Source organism: Dermacentor silvarum, chromosome 1 (assembly GCF_013339745.2).
Source record: "Dermacentor silvarum isolate Dsil-2018 chromosome 1, BIME_Dsil_1.4, whole genome shotgun sequence".
NCBI classification, from domain to species: Eukaryota; Metazoa; Arthropoda; class Arachnida; order Ixodida; family Ixodidae; genus Dermacentor; species Dermacentor silvarum.
In genome coordinates this window covers 131,367,504-131,383,052 of record NC_051154.1, presented here as the reverse complement: position 1 = coordinate 131,383,052, position 15,549 = coordinate 131,367,504, and the positions used below count along the sequence as shown (strand labels likewise).

The window sequence follows — 15,549 nt, the reverse complement described above, 5'->3', positions numbered from 1 at the left end:
CTCGATAAAACTTTCATGATGTCTTTTCTACGTTGAGGAATTACAGGAATGCAATTGAACTGCCTGGTCATTCCCGGAGTGCATGGGAATGGGCTAGTTTTTTCATTCCGAGGAATTGAAAGGAATGTAATTGCAGCAAGTTTTAATTCCCCGGAATGGAATTGGAATTGAATCGGGGGCGCCCGTTCCACAACACTGATGTGCACGTGGTTGGGCTCTGCCTGGCGGACGATTCACTAGACGGCAGAGCGAGCGGCTGCAGCTTTACTGCAGCTTGCCGTGCAGCCGCTCGCTCTGCCTTTCGCGTTGTCGAGGGCCCGCAGACGCGTCGCCGGAGCCCATGGCCGATGACGACGATAAAGATGCAACGCGCTACAGGCAACCGTCGGACGACGACTACGACATCCCCACAGAGTATGAGGCGAGTTTGCCTACGAACCCGATGAAGAAATGTAGTGTCAACGCATGGTGCCGCTGTAAACGTAGTCATCGCACGGCAAAGGGGTGTCATCGTGCTGAAAAGCGGTGGCATCGAGAAAGAACACTCAACGCAATGTGCGTGAAACACTACTTTAATGAGAACTCCTCAAATAAAACTCAGCTGAGAGATCGCAATATGGCCGGTTTGGCGTCTTGCGTTGTTGCGACCTCATAAGCAGCAACATTACACTCGGAAACATAACTCTGCAGCGCTAAACCCAGCAACATTTCGCCGCAACGCTAACTCAGCGACACACTTAGCGACATGTTCTCGCATTACACATAAGAATTCCTTAGGTGCCCCCATATATAGTTTCTTTTTTTTTTTAATAGGATTAAGTTAAAATCAATATATTTGCAGGTCATCGTTACCAGAAGTCCGGAGGCCCGCGTATGTCGCATTCATTAGCGCATCACGGTGGGTAAATACTATGCGGCAAGGTTTACATGCATGTGGCGCATCCGCCCACGTCCGAAAAAGCCGATATACTGTTTCAGGCGATTTGCATTCCACCGGTGATTGAGCACATGCGGCAGCCAGCGTTTATAGAACCGTTTGTAGATGCTTACTTCTATAAACGCGGCAGCCGTCTCTCTCTTTCAATGCGTATACACCAGCAGTTTCCGTTCTATGCCGGGTGGCAGCATACCAAATAAGCAATCCAAGGGAAGGGGTGGTCAATATTTGAGACGCCGGATGCAAAGAACAATTTCATTATCACAAACGGCTGAGGAAAGGAAGAAGCAGCTATCGTTTTTAGGTAGATGTGTTGCTGAAGTGTGGACACTTATGTGTGCGGGAAGTAAAGGGGGGTAGCGAGAGAGAGGGAACGAACTCGGTGGATTTTTTTCTCTTATTGACGTGAATAAAGACGGATGGTGTTGGTACCAAGAAATGGCGGCGGCTACTCCTTTCAACGTGAGTAAATGAAAATGGATCGCCGTCGCACAACATCACACTGGTAAGGCATATTATAAAATGGCATTTCGACTCGTCCTGAGATCGCGAACGTTCTCCATGGAGAAACACAGCGTAGAATGATACAAGCACTATGGTGCAGTACACATACACACAAAATGTCACAAGAGAGACAGGTGCATACAGTGTCATGCATGCGTGTATGCTGTTACGATTCACTTAGAGCGGCCATGCCAGGACCACGTGCAGTCGGTTACGATTCACTTGAGCGGCCATGGCCGGACCACGTGCAAACGCATGGGAAACGGCGTGCCTAACGATCTCGCTCGTTGACATGAACCAGCGCTCCTCTACTCTGCATGAACAGACGTGTCCGTCCAACACCACCTAGACAGGCTGAAGCTAGTCTATAGACTAGCTTCAGCCTTGTTATCCCTCTCTCCACAGGTGCGCTACGTCACACTAGTTGCCCTGTTGCACTGTCATCTGGTGTCCTCTGACCCGTCGCATCGTCCATCATGCATTGTCGCTGAACTTCGTCGTCGCGGATGGGTCAAAGTTGCACGTGGCTTGCTCGTTTCTCGATTTCTCGTGTGCTTTTTCTATTTTCATTTACATTTGTGGATTTATTTGAAAGTGACACTACGTATGTAGGTTTGTGATAGCGATGCCATCGTGTGTAGGTGAAGAGCTGTGTGACTTCCCTTGAGTGAATACTGAACCACACGTGGTTGTGTGCTTTCTGCAACATGGGCTCGCTGTTGCGTTCCTGTTGTAGGGGAAATTACGACCGTGAACCCAAGGTTCACGTGTTTCATTCCCGAAGGACGTAATCGCAAGGATCAGTGGCTGCGAGCCTTCCAAGGGAGCATTTCACGCCAAGCGCATATTCGAAGGTAAGTAGGCAGATAGAAGTACTAATTAAAATCAGCGAATGCGAATGTTTGGGTTTTGCCTCACGTATTAATTACGTGGTCCTCGTCCTTTTAGTCGACAGGATTGTAGATTTAGTAACAGTACATTGGAACAGTTGGGTGAGTAATGCTAAGTAAAACTGAATAGAAACGTCAATGAATAGATTCATAGGACGGAGAAGCTGCTGAGTTAACATTTTTATTTCACTGTGATTATAAAGCCACAGTGAGTCGGTCTGAGTTTATTTTCAGAATATCACTTTTACACTTACTTTTTTTTTTTTGTCTGCGCGAAACAGGTATGCGACTTCACTTCTAAACAATGTGACTTCATCACAAAGTGACGCATTGCGATGAGATCACCGGAAGAACACTCGAAGTTAACAGCGGTATAGTTCGCTTGAAGGAAGATGCTGTGCCAGTTTTTCCCAACTGCCGGGAGGACGTCATCTTGCCGCAGAGCAGTGCGGACGTGTTTCGTATGGGCTGCCGAGTTTCGACCAATTTTTGGCGACATTACAGACTGCGAGGACCCGGGAACGTCACACCGAGGTCAGTGAGTGGTGCTGTGCACCCAACCGCTACGTTTTTGGAGACAAGACCTGCCCCTAGCCCGATCTTCGGGAACTTCTACCCCGAGCTGCACGTACTCGAGCTGGGCCTACTTTAGGCCTAGCTCGACTAGGGCCTCTCTCTGCCGCCGCCGGCGCCGAGCCCGAATGGAGTGCACCGTGGATGGGGAGGATATCTCCCCGGAAGAGTATAACAACGAAAAGCTCTGGCCCTTGGCCATCAAGGCCCGCGACCTAGTCCACCCTAAGAAGAAAACTGCGACGCCGCTACGTCATCCATCACGGACCGACGACGGCAATGGCAAGGCCGCCGAGAAAGAGAAATCGGCCGCTGGCCGACCAACAATCAGAAGAAGGAGACCACTTCCACGCCTTCGGGCCACGGATTATAAAGTGGTTTTCCGACCGAAAGGAGGCCTCGATCTCCGTTCCCACACGCCACCACCCTCCTGCAAACGGTATGCCAGAGGTCCGACACGGACATCGCTACAGCTCGAAAGCAAGACCAGGTGCGTGTCAATCCAACCAATATTCTTTCACCGTGAGCTCTCCATCGGCGGAGAGAGTCAAGAAATACGTCAGTCTACAAAACCTCAGAATCATGGACCAGATATACCCTGTCAATGCATACATTCCGGCCCCGGACGAAGCCATCAAGGGAATCGCCTACAACGTGCTCGACGACCAAACCCGCGAGGAAATCCTCGAAGACATCCAGGACCTCAACAAAGGGTGCAAATTGCAGAAGCAAGAAGGCTAGGCAAGACCTCATCGTTACTAATAACCTTGCTGGAACCCACAAGGTACCCAGCCAAATCCGTTTGTTCGGAGGGACTATACCCGTGCTAACCCCTTCCGTGCCAAAACGGAAGCCTGCTTTAACTGCCGACGGGCCGGACACAGAGCCGACGTCTGCCCGAGAGAAAAGACCCAACCTATGCAACCGCTGCGGGACGCAACACCCGGCCAAGGAGAGACCGGACTGCACTCTGAAATGCATCCTGTGCAACGGAGACCATTTCACGCACACCAGAAGCTGCAAGGCCCGCTTCGAAAGACCCAACTACAGGGGAAGAAGACCCACCGAAAGCCAATGGCAACGAGGACAACAACAAGACAGCGGAGGACACCGTTCCAGGAGCCGGGGAAGGTCCAACGCCAGCCACCCACAGATACCGGAGAAGTCGGAGCCACTCCACCTCCTTCCCCTCCCCTCCCGAAATCCGACAACCAAGAACGCCCAAAACAGGTGAGCTGGAAACCGCAGACCTCCCGAGAGAGAGATGGCAACGCAGAGCTCAGGCTATAATTGAAAGACAAAATGAAACAATCAAAGAGCTTAAGGAAATGATTGTAAACCTACAGGGTAGAAACACCCCTCAGAAAGAAGCACGAAGCTCAAAACAACACACCCTTCTATGAAATCCCAACAGCTCAGTACCCCCCTCTGCGGCATCCTCGCGTGCCTCGTCACCACAACGAAGCCCCCCGGCTAAAAAGAGACCGATCGAAACGGTCAAAGACGCGGAAAGCCCCACACTAAACGATGTAATTCACCTAATCCAAGGCTTGAACACCCGACTTGATCGCATGGAGGAGAAGATAGTAGCAACCGAAGACAGAATCAGGGCAGACATGAAGGAACAAATTGGCGCGTTAGCTACGCAACTAACGGGCGCATGGACGCCCTAGATGACCAGACAAGCCAAACAGAGGCTACCGTAGCCACGATAACAAACTCAACTCACAGATCATGCCGAGCAACTCGTAGCGATTCACTATCCAAATCCGGTCTCATAAACGCTCAGGTACAAAGAGCAAACCAATATGGAGGAAAATCTTAAGGAAATCAAAATATGGCAGTGGAACTGCAGGGGCTCCGCCCAAAGCGGGACAATTACCTACAACTCCACATCCAAAACTTAGACAAGCCGGAAATTCCTGCATCATAGCACTGCAAGAAACGCTAACTAAAGTCAAACTCAGAAATTATAAAACATACGAAAAAACGGGAGGCGCAAAATCCGCGTGCGGCCGTCGTGGTCCACAGAAACCTGACCGCCGTCGAACACGAAATAGACACGAAGGACGCGGACTGCCTCCTCGTGGAAATAATTCCACAGAGGAGAGGACAAGCGAGCCTATTATTCTCAAGTGTATAGCGCACCCCGATCGAACCACCCCCCGATAATAGAGGCCGTTAACAAAACACTCAGGCTCTGCGGACACAAGCCGCTATTAATAGTAGGCGACTTTAACGCCAGGAACATGGCCTGGGGCTACAAAATAAGCAACAAGAAGGGCACGGCATATGGAATTACATCCAAGACGAAGGCCTAACATTACTGAACGATCCGCTACAACCCACGCCAGGCGCGGATCCAGGGGGATGTCCGGATGTCCTGCCCCCCCCCCCCCCTCAAATTTCTGCATCGCCCCTCGCTGACAGGGGGATGGCCCTGTCGCAAAAAAAAAAAAAAATATGGCCACCAGCATTCTTCAAAAGTATTTTTCGCGAGTACCAGTGGTATCAGCCATGTAGAAGTAAAGCTAGCCGCTCACAAGCTTAGTTGTATTCCGTAGGAGTGTGGCGTCGCGAAGTTGCCGTAGTATTTTTTCTCATGAACACCTTGGACCTCCTGGCGCCTGCTGTGCCTTACTTGTCCCGTCGGTGGCGTCGAATGAACGAGGGGACGTCCTTTTGCCAAACACGCCGAGGTCCGCTCCAGCGCCTTCGCGCCTGATAACTTAGTTTCCCCTTGGGGTGTCAACGGTTGCCTCATTGGCTGTCATCGGTTCCGCGACCAACCTGCTTAATGAAAGAGATCTCTTGCTGAGGTGTTCATATAAATAATAACTACTAACAGCTAAACTAAGAACTACGCATAGGCACTGTCTTAACTGTAGCACTCATTGTGATAGATTTGATATCAATGATTTTCCCACCTCCCCTTTACCGTTCCTGGTGTGGCTCAGTGTGGCTGTGTGTGGCTCAGTCCTCTTGGTTCGATTTTCTACTGAGTATATCTACAGAGTGTCCAGAAAACAACTGTACAAAGATTTGATATCAATGATTTTCCCACCTCCCCTTTACCGTTCCTGGTGTGGCTCAGTGTGGCTGGTGTGGCTCAGTCCTCCTTGTTCGATTTTCTACTGATATCTACAGTGTATAAAACAACTGTAGAGAGATTTGATAACAATGATTTTCCCACCTCCCCTTTACCGTTGCTGGTGTGGCTCAGTGTGGCTCAGTCCTGTTGGTTCGATTTTCTACTGAGTATATCTACACAGTGTCCAGAAAACAACTGTACAAAGATTTGATATCAATGATTTTCCCACCTCCCCTTTACCGTTCCTGGTGTGGCTGGTGTGGCTCAGTCCTCTTGGTTCGATTTTCTACTGAGTATATCTACACAGTGTCCAGAAAACAACTGTACAAAGATTTGATATCAATGATTTTCCCACCTCCCCTTTACCGTTCCTGGTGTGGCTCGGTGTGGCTGGTGTGGCTCAGTCCTGTTGGTTCGATTTTCTACTGAGTATCTCTACAGTGTCCAGAAAACAAATCTACAAAGATTTGATAACAATGATTTTCCCACCTCCCCTTTACCGTTGCTGGTGTGGCTCAGTGTGGCTCAGTCCTGTTGGTTCGATTTTCTACTGAGTATCTCTACAGTGTCCAGAAAACAAATCAACAAAGATTTGATAACAATGATTTCCCCACCTCCCCTTTACCGTTGTTGGTGTGGCTGGTGTGGGTCAGTCCTCTTGGTTCGATTTTCTACTGAGTATATCTACAGAGTGTCCAGAAAACAACTGTACAAAGATTTGATATCAATGATTTTCCCACCTCCCCTTTACCGTTCCTGGTGTGGCTCGGTGTGGCTGGTGTGGCTCAGTCCTGTTGGTTCGATTTTCTACTGAGTATCTCTACAGTGTCCAGAAAACAACTGTACAAAGATTTGATAACAATTATTTTCCCACCTCCCCTTTACCGTTGCGGGTGTGGCTCAGTGTGGCTCACTCCTGTTGGTTCGATTTTTTACGTAGTATATCTACAGTGTCTAGAAAACAACTGTACAAAGATTTGATAACAACGATTTTCCCACCTCCCCTTTACCGTTGCTGGTGTGGCTCAGTGTGGCTCAGTCCTCTTGGTTCGATTTTCTACTGAGTATCTCTACATTGTCCAGAAAACAAGTGTACAAGGATTTGATATCAATGATTTTCACACCTCTCCTTTACCGTTCTACGTTCTCCAGTTTGCCAGGGAATGACGTACTTTAACGAGTCCGCAAGATCCCTTTATCCCCATGTTTTTCTTTAGGTTACACTGTGAAACATTACCTGTCAAAACTTGGTTGCACAAAAAAGGAATTTTTATATCCACGGTGAATTGTTGCCTTTGTGATGTACCTGAGACTATAGGGCATTGCTTCATAAGTTGTAAAGACGCAATATTATTTTGGGATGTGCTCCAAAGAACTCTCAAGAAAGACTTCATTTTGAATCGCCATACCATCCGATACTTGATTGCACCCCACGCAGAAGACGTGCCTTTTGATATGTTTTTCGTAATTGGACTACATAGCTTATGAAAGACGCGCTGTTAGACCGAAACGCTCAACCTGTTGTTTCGTCGAAATTTCACTACTGCACAAATGATTGGTCTCTTGAAGGACATGTATGACTTGACAAAGTTTCAAACCGGATTGGTACCACCTCTTGTTACGTTGCTTGTCGTTACCACCCTTGTAAGATCAAAGCTACTTGTAGTTTTTGTGTTTGCAGAATGTGCCTAATGAAATTTAGCATCATGAATATGAGATGTATTGGCTGGTGCTTGCAAGTTTTTCCGCAGATAGTATTTTTCTCGCATATACATGATGCATAAATACCATGTAAAAAAAAAAAAGGTGTGGCTCAGTGGAAGAGTCGCTGACTTCCAGGCCGCGGGCACGGTTTCGATCCCGGCGGGAACTGTTTTTTTTTTTTTTTTTTTTCTCATTACTGGCAAAAGCTGCAACGGACAACACCAGCGGCGACGGAGACCATCACCAACCAAACGCTTGTTAGAATGAGCCCATAACAGCTTACGCTGCAAAAAAGAAGCAGACTCGAGTATAAGCATAACTTGTCATGTTGCGTGAGTCTGTCTGAGGTAATTTTGTACATACCGTAAATACTATAGCGCAGGACCCATGTTTTATCTCACCGTCCTTCGATCGCCCTTTGCGCGCTGTGACTGAATGAATGTTGGGGTTTTACGTGCCAGAACCACGATTTGATTATGAGGTGCCACGCCGTAGTGGGAGACTGCGGATTGATTCTGACCACCAGGGGATGTTTAACGTGCCCCCAATGCACGGAACACCGGCGTTTTCGCATTTCGCCCTCATCGAATTGCTGCCGCTGCAGCCGGGATTTGACGCCGCGACCTCGTGCTTAGCAGGGCAACACCATAGCCGTTAAGCCACCGCGGCGGGTGTGCGCTCTTACTAGTTTCCGGAATCCATTTATGATGAATATTGTATCTGAACAAAACACGGCGCGAAAAAGACGTCGACGAGCAAAGAAACGACAAACACGGACGCTCGTGTTTGTCGTTTCTTTGCTCGTCGACGTCCTTTTCGCGCCGTGTTTTGTTCAGATGGAACCACACCAACTCGCCCAGCTCTCAGTTCTGATGATGAATATTGTATTTTTCGATAACTTAAATAGTTGGAGACAAACTGGCTTTGTTAACCTGGCTCAAAGAAGTTCCATGCCTTATGCGTTCAAGAACGGTTGCGCGGGGGATGCGTTACTGAAACGGTGCGCCGTATAGAGCAGAAAATTCGCCACGCGTGTTCCGTATACTTTCGCGTTAATTGCGGTTCTATAAAACGCCTCTATATGAAACTCCCCTCATATAAAACGCCACGAACTGCGACCGACTCAGGGTTAAACCTTATGTGGTGGCAGTGACGTCGAGTGACCTGATGGATATATGTACCGATAGGGAAGGGATAGAGGGCTGTTGAGGCGCTCGCTTTTGAGTTGTCTGGTTGGAGCGCTTGGATCCTGTGCACCCTCCGCCTGCTCCCTGCCTCATTTGCGACGCCTCAGTGCGGCATTAATTAAACGTTATATTCCCAATGCTTCTTCTTGTTTCGTGCCGCGCACTCCATATATCTGCCGGGTTTCCTGCTACGTAATCTTGATATTCATTTTGCTCTAATTCCGGTATTCTTCCTCGAACTTAGCGCAAGAATGCACTTCGAAACTTCAGCCGGAAACCTTACGCCCACGCCAAGCACGATGTATGGGCGATTCGTGGAGGCTGTTCGTTTTCGGGCTATATATTAACCTAATGCTTCAAGTTGAGCCTTCAAGCAATATGTCTTCGTGTACATTTTCGGCCACAAGTTACAGAATTGCGCAAAATAAGGCTGTGTACCGTCTTCAATTGTGAGCTCGGTCACTTCGTGGCCGTGCCGACCGTGCACCCATATTTCACACTAACTGTAACAGTGAAGTGCAGTAGCTTTCATTCAACAGTCACACAGGGTATTTAAAAGAGCTTGTTAGCGCACACACGTTAGTTTATTTCCCAGGCAAACATACGAGGGAGTAATCAAAATAACAGCAAGATACAGTGAGTAATAATAACGTTAGCCGTTTTCAACACTTATGAGCTACATATACAGGACCGTCGTAATGAGCGGCGTCACTTGCCTAATGCTGTGTTACGTAGGCGACGGCCGTCTGATTTCGTGAGCCACGGATGAGTTGCCGGGCAACTGTAGCCGCGACACAGCTGATCCGAGTGTATGGCCGTATACTCGAAGCCTTGGCGAGGCTACCCTTCAGCTGTGCCAGATGACTGCGCGGAATTGCTACACGATCGAGTACTCAAGATAATCGCAGCATTCCGCGCTAATTGGCTTGCTGCCCTCTTTTTCGTGCACTACTTCGCTCTGATAGAATCCAGAATGACGTAAAACCGACAAAGGTTGGCGCTCCTGCAGTCCGAAGCCTCCCACCTATTCGCTTTGTATTTAGTCAACGACGCGTTCGTGGGGCAATTGGCGCCAGGTGCATGATATATCCCACCTATCCCGTTGCGGGGATTGCGTTCGCAGGGCTACGTTATGCGGTGAACACGCTATATATGTGTGTCAGAACACCCCAGCAAACTCAATGAGACTTGTAGCAGAGCGCAGGCAGCCCACGAACTTTGCAGGCGCGCCCTGCGGTCGTCAGCACCATCCTTCACGATGGTGGCGGGGGCCATAGATTTAATAATGGGTGCTTTTTTGTTGGCGCAACGAACTCTGACGCTGCGATCGTTCAGCCACCATGCGAATGATTTGTCTGTGATTCGTGCTTCATGGTTTCAGACGTGGTTTTGTTTATTGCGCTTTATCTGCCTTCTTTGTCATAAAGGTTCAATGCAATCCATACTTTTCCAAGTGCATGCAGAACACTTTGCGAACACGCGTGATCGCTACTAATTGCAGTGTTTCAGCCTACCGAGGTGGCCAAATCGAAACGTGCCAAGCGTTTTTCAACGCACTTTCTTGCCCGCGAGAAATTCATACGGGTGTTCTACGCCGCTTATCGATGCCTGCGTCCGTGGTTTCAATATCGGGCTTCTGTGCAACAACGTACTCCTCTGTTCGAATCCTCCCATCGGACAATTTTAGTAATCATTATTTAATTATTATGACTGATTAGGTTATTGAAAAGGATGAGTTTAGAACGTCACGAAGCCGTTTGAAGCCAGAAGGACGAAGTCTAGGCAAATCCATGGACCTGTACCATCAATCCCATGCGGACTGAATGCGCCCCACTTGCAGCTCCCACCAGGGTAATGATCGTATGAAACTCCATAGTAAATGTTCGCACATGGTTGTCGTCATGCAAACGGGCTGTAAAGGTTGCGGGTACACCTTGTGCGCGTGCTCAGCAATATAACTCGGCTTTAAACATGCGCTTCATTAAGCGGATCACGAATAACAAGCACTTCACCTACAATCATGATACTTCTGCAGTTACTCAACTTAGAGGAGCCATGACACCAAATTTTCAAGCTTTAACTAAGCATTGCATATTTACCGTACGCATCCAACAGCAAGCTCGCAAAATTTGGGCGCATTCTGGGCGGCAAAAATTTCTCTTTGAATTTTTTTTTTATGTCGTAATTGAACCGTACAGCAGTCTGGCAACGCTAACTGGTGACGAAATCAAACGCATCCCCCAGCATGCCTCCAGCGACGACTCCCCCGAAGTAAGGGACGCCAATCTCGAAGGCCATACCTTTGCTTATTGCGAGTGCCGGAAGCATTTGCAGGAGCTGGAAATACATCATGGTCGCCATACGATAAAGCTTGAGTTCGGCAGGCATTCTTGGGTTTGTGCTGATCTTATCGCGCGAGTGAAGGAATCGCGCGCCCATATCAATGGCGACGCCGTTGCTGCCGCTGCTGCGCCGTATGTTGCCAGAGCGAGTGGAACAAGCCGTCCGATGAGGTTGCAGACTGTTTCGAAGCAGATGACTCAGCTGGGGCCGTATTCTGAAACGTTCCCCTAGGCGAAATTTCTTTTTTCGCTTTCAGGGGGCGCGCTGATTGGCTGGTTGAGCAAAATTGAATGACGTCGGGCTCAACCACCCAATCAGCTCATTCAATTTTGCTAAAACAGCCAATCAGCGCACGCCTGAAAGCGAAAAAAGAAATTTCGCCTAGGGGAACGTTTCAGAATACGGCCCCTGTGGTGGCCCTACATTTCCTGGCGCCATACAGTTCATGCCAAAATTGCTGTCGGTGAGAGGAGCTGGGCGGTAGAAATTTCGAATTGACATTTCGAGTTAAAATGTGCGCTGAGAGCCTAGTTTGCTTGCCTATATATAACCAAATTCATCTCTCTGTTGTCAGTTACAACGATAAACTGAGTAGTTGGACGACCGTGTAATTGCCTCTTTAAACCAATCACCCAAGAGGCATCTTACACTTTGCCGCGCTCAAGTCTGTCCCGATGTAATAATTACTCCCATCTACGACACCAGGAAAGTCAATACTAACAAATGTGCAAAGTTACTTGCTAAAGAAGGTTGCTATAGAAGGCTGCAAGATAACGGCGCAGGTAGCACTATATTTACTGCGTCCTGGTTAACCTCAGATGTACAAACTCGTAAATTACTGAGAGATCAAGAGGCTCACGCTGTTCATGACTGGACAGGATCAATCGCTGAGGCGGTGGTGTATTGCTTTTTATCAGATCAAACGTATTTTTCTCTTGTTGCTATGAATCGACAGCAGGAAATTATCTGTATTAACGTATCCTTCTCTATTCTTCTCTCTTGCACTAGTATTCTTATTGCCTCTTACCACTGACCGAACTCAGATGATCAATTTACAAGCGACCTGAACACTGTGCTCTTAAGCCTCCACCCAATTGAATACTCAGCGGTGACTAACTTTCTCGATATTAAGCTGGAAAAATTTGACTGCAGTATCTCGTCTTTCGGTATGTATATATATATATATATATATATATATATATATATATATATATATATATATATATATCGTCACGTTTAGCTTCCTGAAAGGGATAAGTTGCCATCCACCCGACAGTAGCACGAAGCTACACATGAAGCCTTTGGGGTGTGGGAATATTCGTCACTTTCGCATAACAAATCGAATATTGTCCTCTTTCCTTCGGTCCTCGAATCTAATACGTCGCTCTTCGCAAATGCGCATATTTTTCGAATAGTTCTTGAATAATTCACATTGCCAACTGTGCACGAACCAACCCCGTTGATTCCTCAACTGTGCCTTGATACGATCTGGACCGGGTGAGATGATCACCGCAGGAATCAGGAGCCGACGACGAAAGCGGGCATCGCGATGATGAAAACACTGATTGTTGTAGACACTGATTGCAGGACGCGACCCGTGTAGCAATTACGTCCAGCTCCACATTCGTGAAGCCGCGGCGCTAACGTGGTGATTAGAGCGTAGCTGCTCGCTAACCTGCGAGAATCCTTCGTTGATTCCGTCGGCCTGGCGAGACGTATAGTGTCAGTTGTGTGTCGCTCAGCATCGTATAATTGCAGTTTTATTTTATTTTTTCGCAGAATCGCAGCTAGTCATCCAGACCATGTCGGCGGAGGAGCTCAACCTGCTGTCGGGGCTGTGGAAGATGCTTATGATAGTCGACTGCGAGCACGGTTGGCCGGTGCGCAACCTGATGACTTGGTGCTGCCCACTGGTAAACGCCTCGTACCTGGAGCCCGACGCCGAAGGCAGGTTCCGCCGCTTCGTGCGCGAAAGGCCTAGCTTCTTTGAATATGACAGCAAATTGGATAGCGTACGTGTGGCCAAGAATTCGCCGCACGCTGCCATCGAAAGGTGTCTGGTCAAGTACTTAACGCTACAGATATTGGGAGGACACTGCGATGTTGGCGCCGAGGCCTCTGATAGATGCCAGTCGGCTCTCCCAAACTACATGGCTGCCCATCTGAACACCATATACGGAGGCAGTTTACGGCTCTTTTGCAAGGCGCATCCGTCAGACTTCACACTCGACAGCAACGGCACGCATCTGGTAAGGTTGACTGTAGGCTGCCGTGAGAGGATCATGGCGTCGTACAGAAGGGAAGGGGACCTCGTATATTTTTTCGTTGATCTCCTGCACAAGATTGGAGCGACCATGGAGAAGCCGTGCCCCGGACACACGCTCAGATCGTACCTCGATTTCATGAGGAGCAACGACAGAAGGCTGCTGTTTGAAAACTATCGCGACAATCTGGACGTGTTCTTTCTGCTTAACCCTGCAAACTTCGGGATGACGAGAGCCGAAAACGGGTCGGTTTACCTTAGGAACCGTGACCCGCACTACGCTGCAGCTTTGTTTCTAAGACAGCATCTCCAGATCCAGGGCACGTCCGTCGTCTCTCTGAAAGAGCTCGTATTCAGAGCCAAGTACACGTCGTCACCGGTGACACAATACCTTTTTGGCGCCAGAACTGCGGAAAGAACAGTGAGGAAGCTAGTCTGGGGCCACCCCGCCTTATTTCACATTAATGAGACGGGTAACAAGCTGCGGCTTCGCATTAAGTGCCCGTCAGGTAGACGCTGGAACTCAGACGCCGAACTGTTGGCGGTGGCCCATTTTATTCACATCCTCAAAGACATAGGTGCGACGTCACCTTCGAGGGCAATATGCTTTAATTACATCATATGTGCTGCTAGTGCTGCACCACCAAAGTGCAAAGGTTACCTGGTCACCGTTTACCCAAGACTAGAAGTGATCGGACTGTTTCACCTGCACCCTAGCATTTTCGACCTGTCCTCTGTTAACCGCGTTTCTCTACACACGAAGGACGCACCAGAGACATTGCCCACCAAGCTGCGTAGTGAGCAGCAGATCGAAAAGCAAGCGGTCGAGTTTGCAGCCAAGTTAATCAAGTACGTTTGCCGCCTGACACCCGAGCTTTTTCGCTCTTGCACGGAAGGTCTGCCTCGCGACGTTCGTCAGTATTGTGAGGCGCCAGTGAAAGGCCGTCTGCAGTCCATCATAGAAAGCGGCAGAGCAGTGTTGGCCACGAACGTCCCGCGAACAGTTATCTCCGCGACATCCGAGGCTTCAACACAAACCGCCACTGCGCCGACGTCGCTGCCATTGATGTGTCAGCCCGCGAAAGAAGCTGCCAAGAATAACAAACAGATTCACCGCAACAATCAGAAGACCACAACAGAAGTCTTTTCGCCGTCGGTAGAGGCTGGTTCAACAATCGAAGCAATGAACAAATCGGACAGCGCAACACATGATCAAGAGGGGGAGGCCTCGAGCTCGTTGCCGCGTTAACGCCGCTCGACCTGAAGCGTGAGGCCAGGAAATCCTCTTCAAAGCCGAAGAGCACCGACCGAGCGTGAAAGGGGCGACCAAAATCACGGTCAATGTGGCCCGAATGTCCATCTGTAAAGTGGACCGTCCCTAAATTACGTCAAGCCGAGGTTTTTATCGTGCCTTATCGCAGGACGCGTGTAGGAGAATGTCATAACTATATATGCAAGGAGTTTTATTTACTTGTTAGCTAACTTGAAAAAAAAATATATTTTACGCATCCGTTCATGTTGTGCAATAAAATACGCGCGCCTTCCAAACGGACTCGTTGTCAAATGCTTCGAATAAAAAAATAACAACACACAGACACACACACTCACACAAAAAAGAAACTGCAGCGCCTCATCACGCAAGCACATTTTATTTACCTGCAAAAAATTGCTGTATCACTTTCAACTTCATTGCAAAGTCCAAACTGATTTTTTTTACTTTACGTTTGCAGCAGGCCATCGCTTGAGGAAAATGAACTGACGAATAGGAACTCAACCCAAGCGACGACGCCGCGAAAATTGGAAAGAAGGAATGTTGACGTTCGAGGTAGCACGCGGGCTAGCCCAACAGCTCGACTGACTGCACATTCTTTTCTCCACCTCCAGGTGCCAGAAGGCCTCAAAGTGCACAAAGAAGTGCACTTTGAGGTCGTAGGCGTGGCGCCGCGTTCGATATATCGAATGTGCTGGTGAAGGGGCGTTCTAGTATATTGACCCTTCGCAGCCATCCCGTGGGCGCTGCCATGTTTGGTCACGTGGTGACGCGTCCATTGCTTGCC

At 48.7% G+C, this 15,549-nt stretch overlaps 1 protein-coding gene across 1 annotated transcript; it reads left to right on the top strand.

Moving 5' to 3' along the window:
• Positions 1-13,031: 13,031 nt before the first annotated feature.
• Positions 13,032-14,977, top strand: LOC119459380 (uncharacterized). Its single transcript, XM_037721203.2, has one exon. The coding sequence runs from the start codon at positions 13,032-13,034 to the stop codon at positions 14,739-14,741; it is 1,710 nt and encodes a 569-aa protein (XP_037577131.1). The 3' UTR covers positions 14,742-14,977.
• The last annotated feature ends 572 nt before the right edge of the window (positions 14,978-15,549 follow it).

What these genes read in the sequence shown, in the direction of transcription:
- LOC119459380 (XM_037721203.2), top strand. Translation starts at nt 13,032, where the DNA reads ATGTCGGCGGAGGAGCTCAACCTGCTGTCGGGGCTGTGGAAGATGCTT.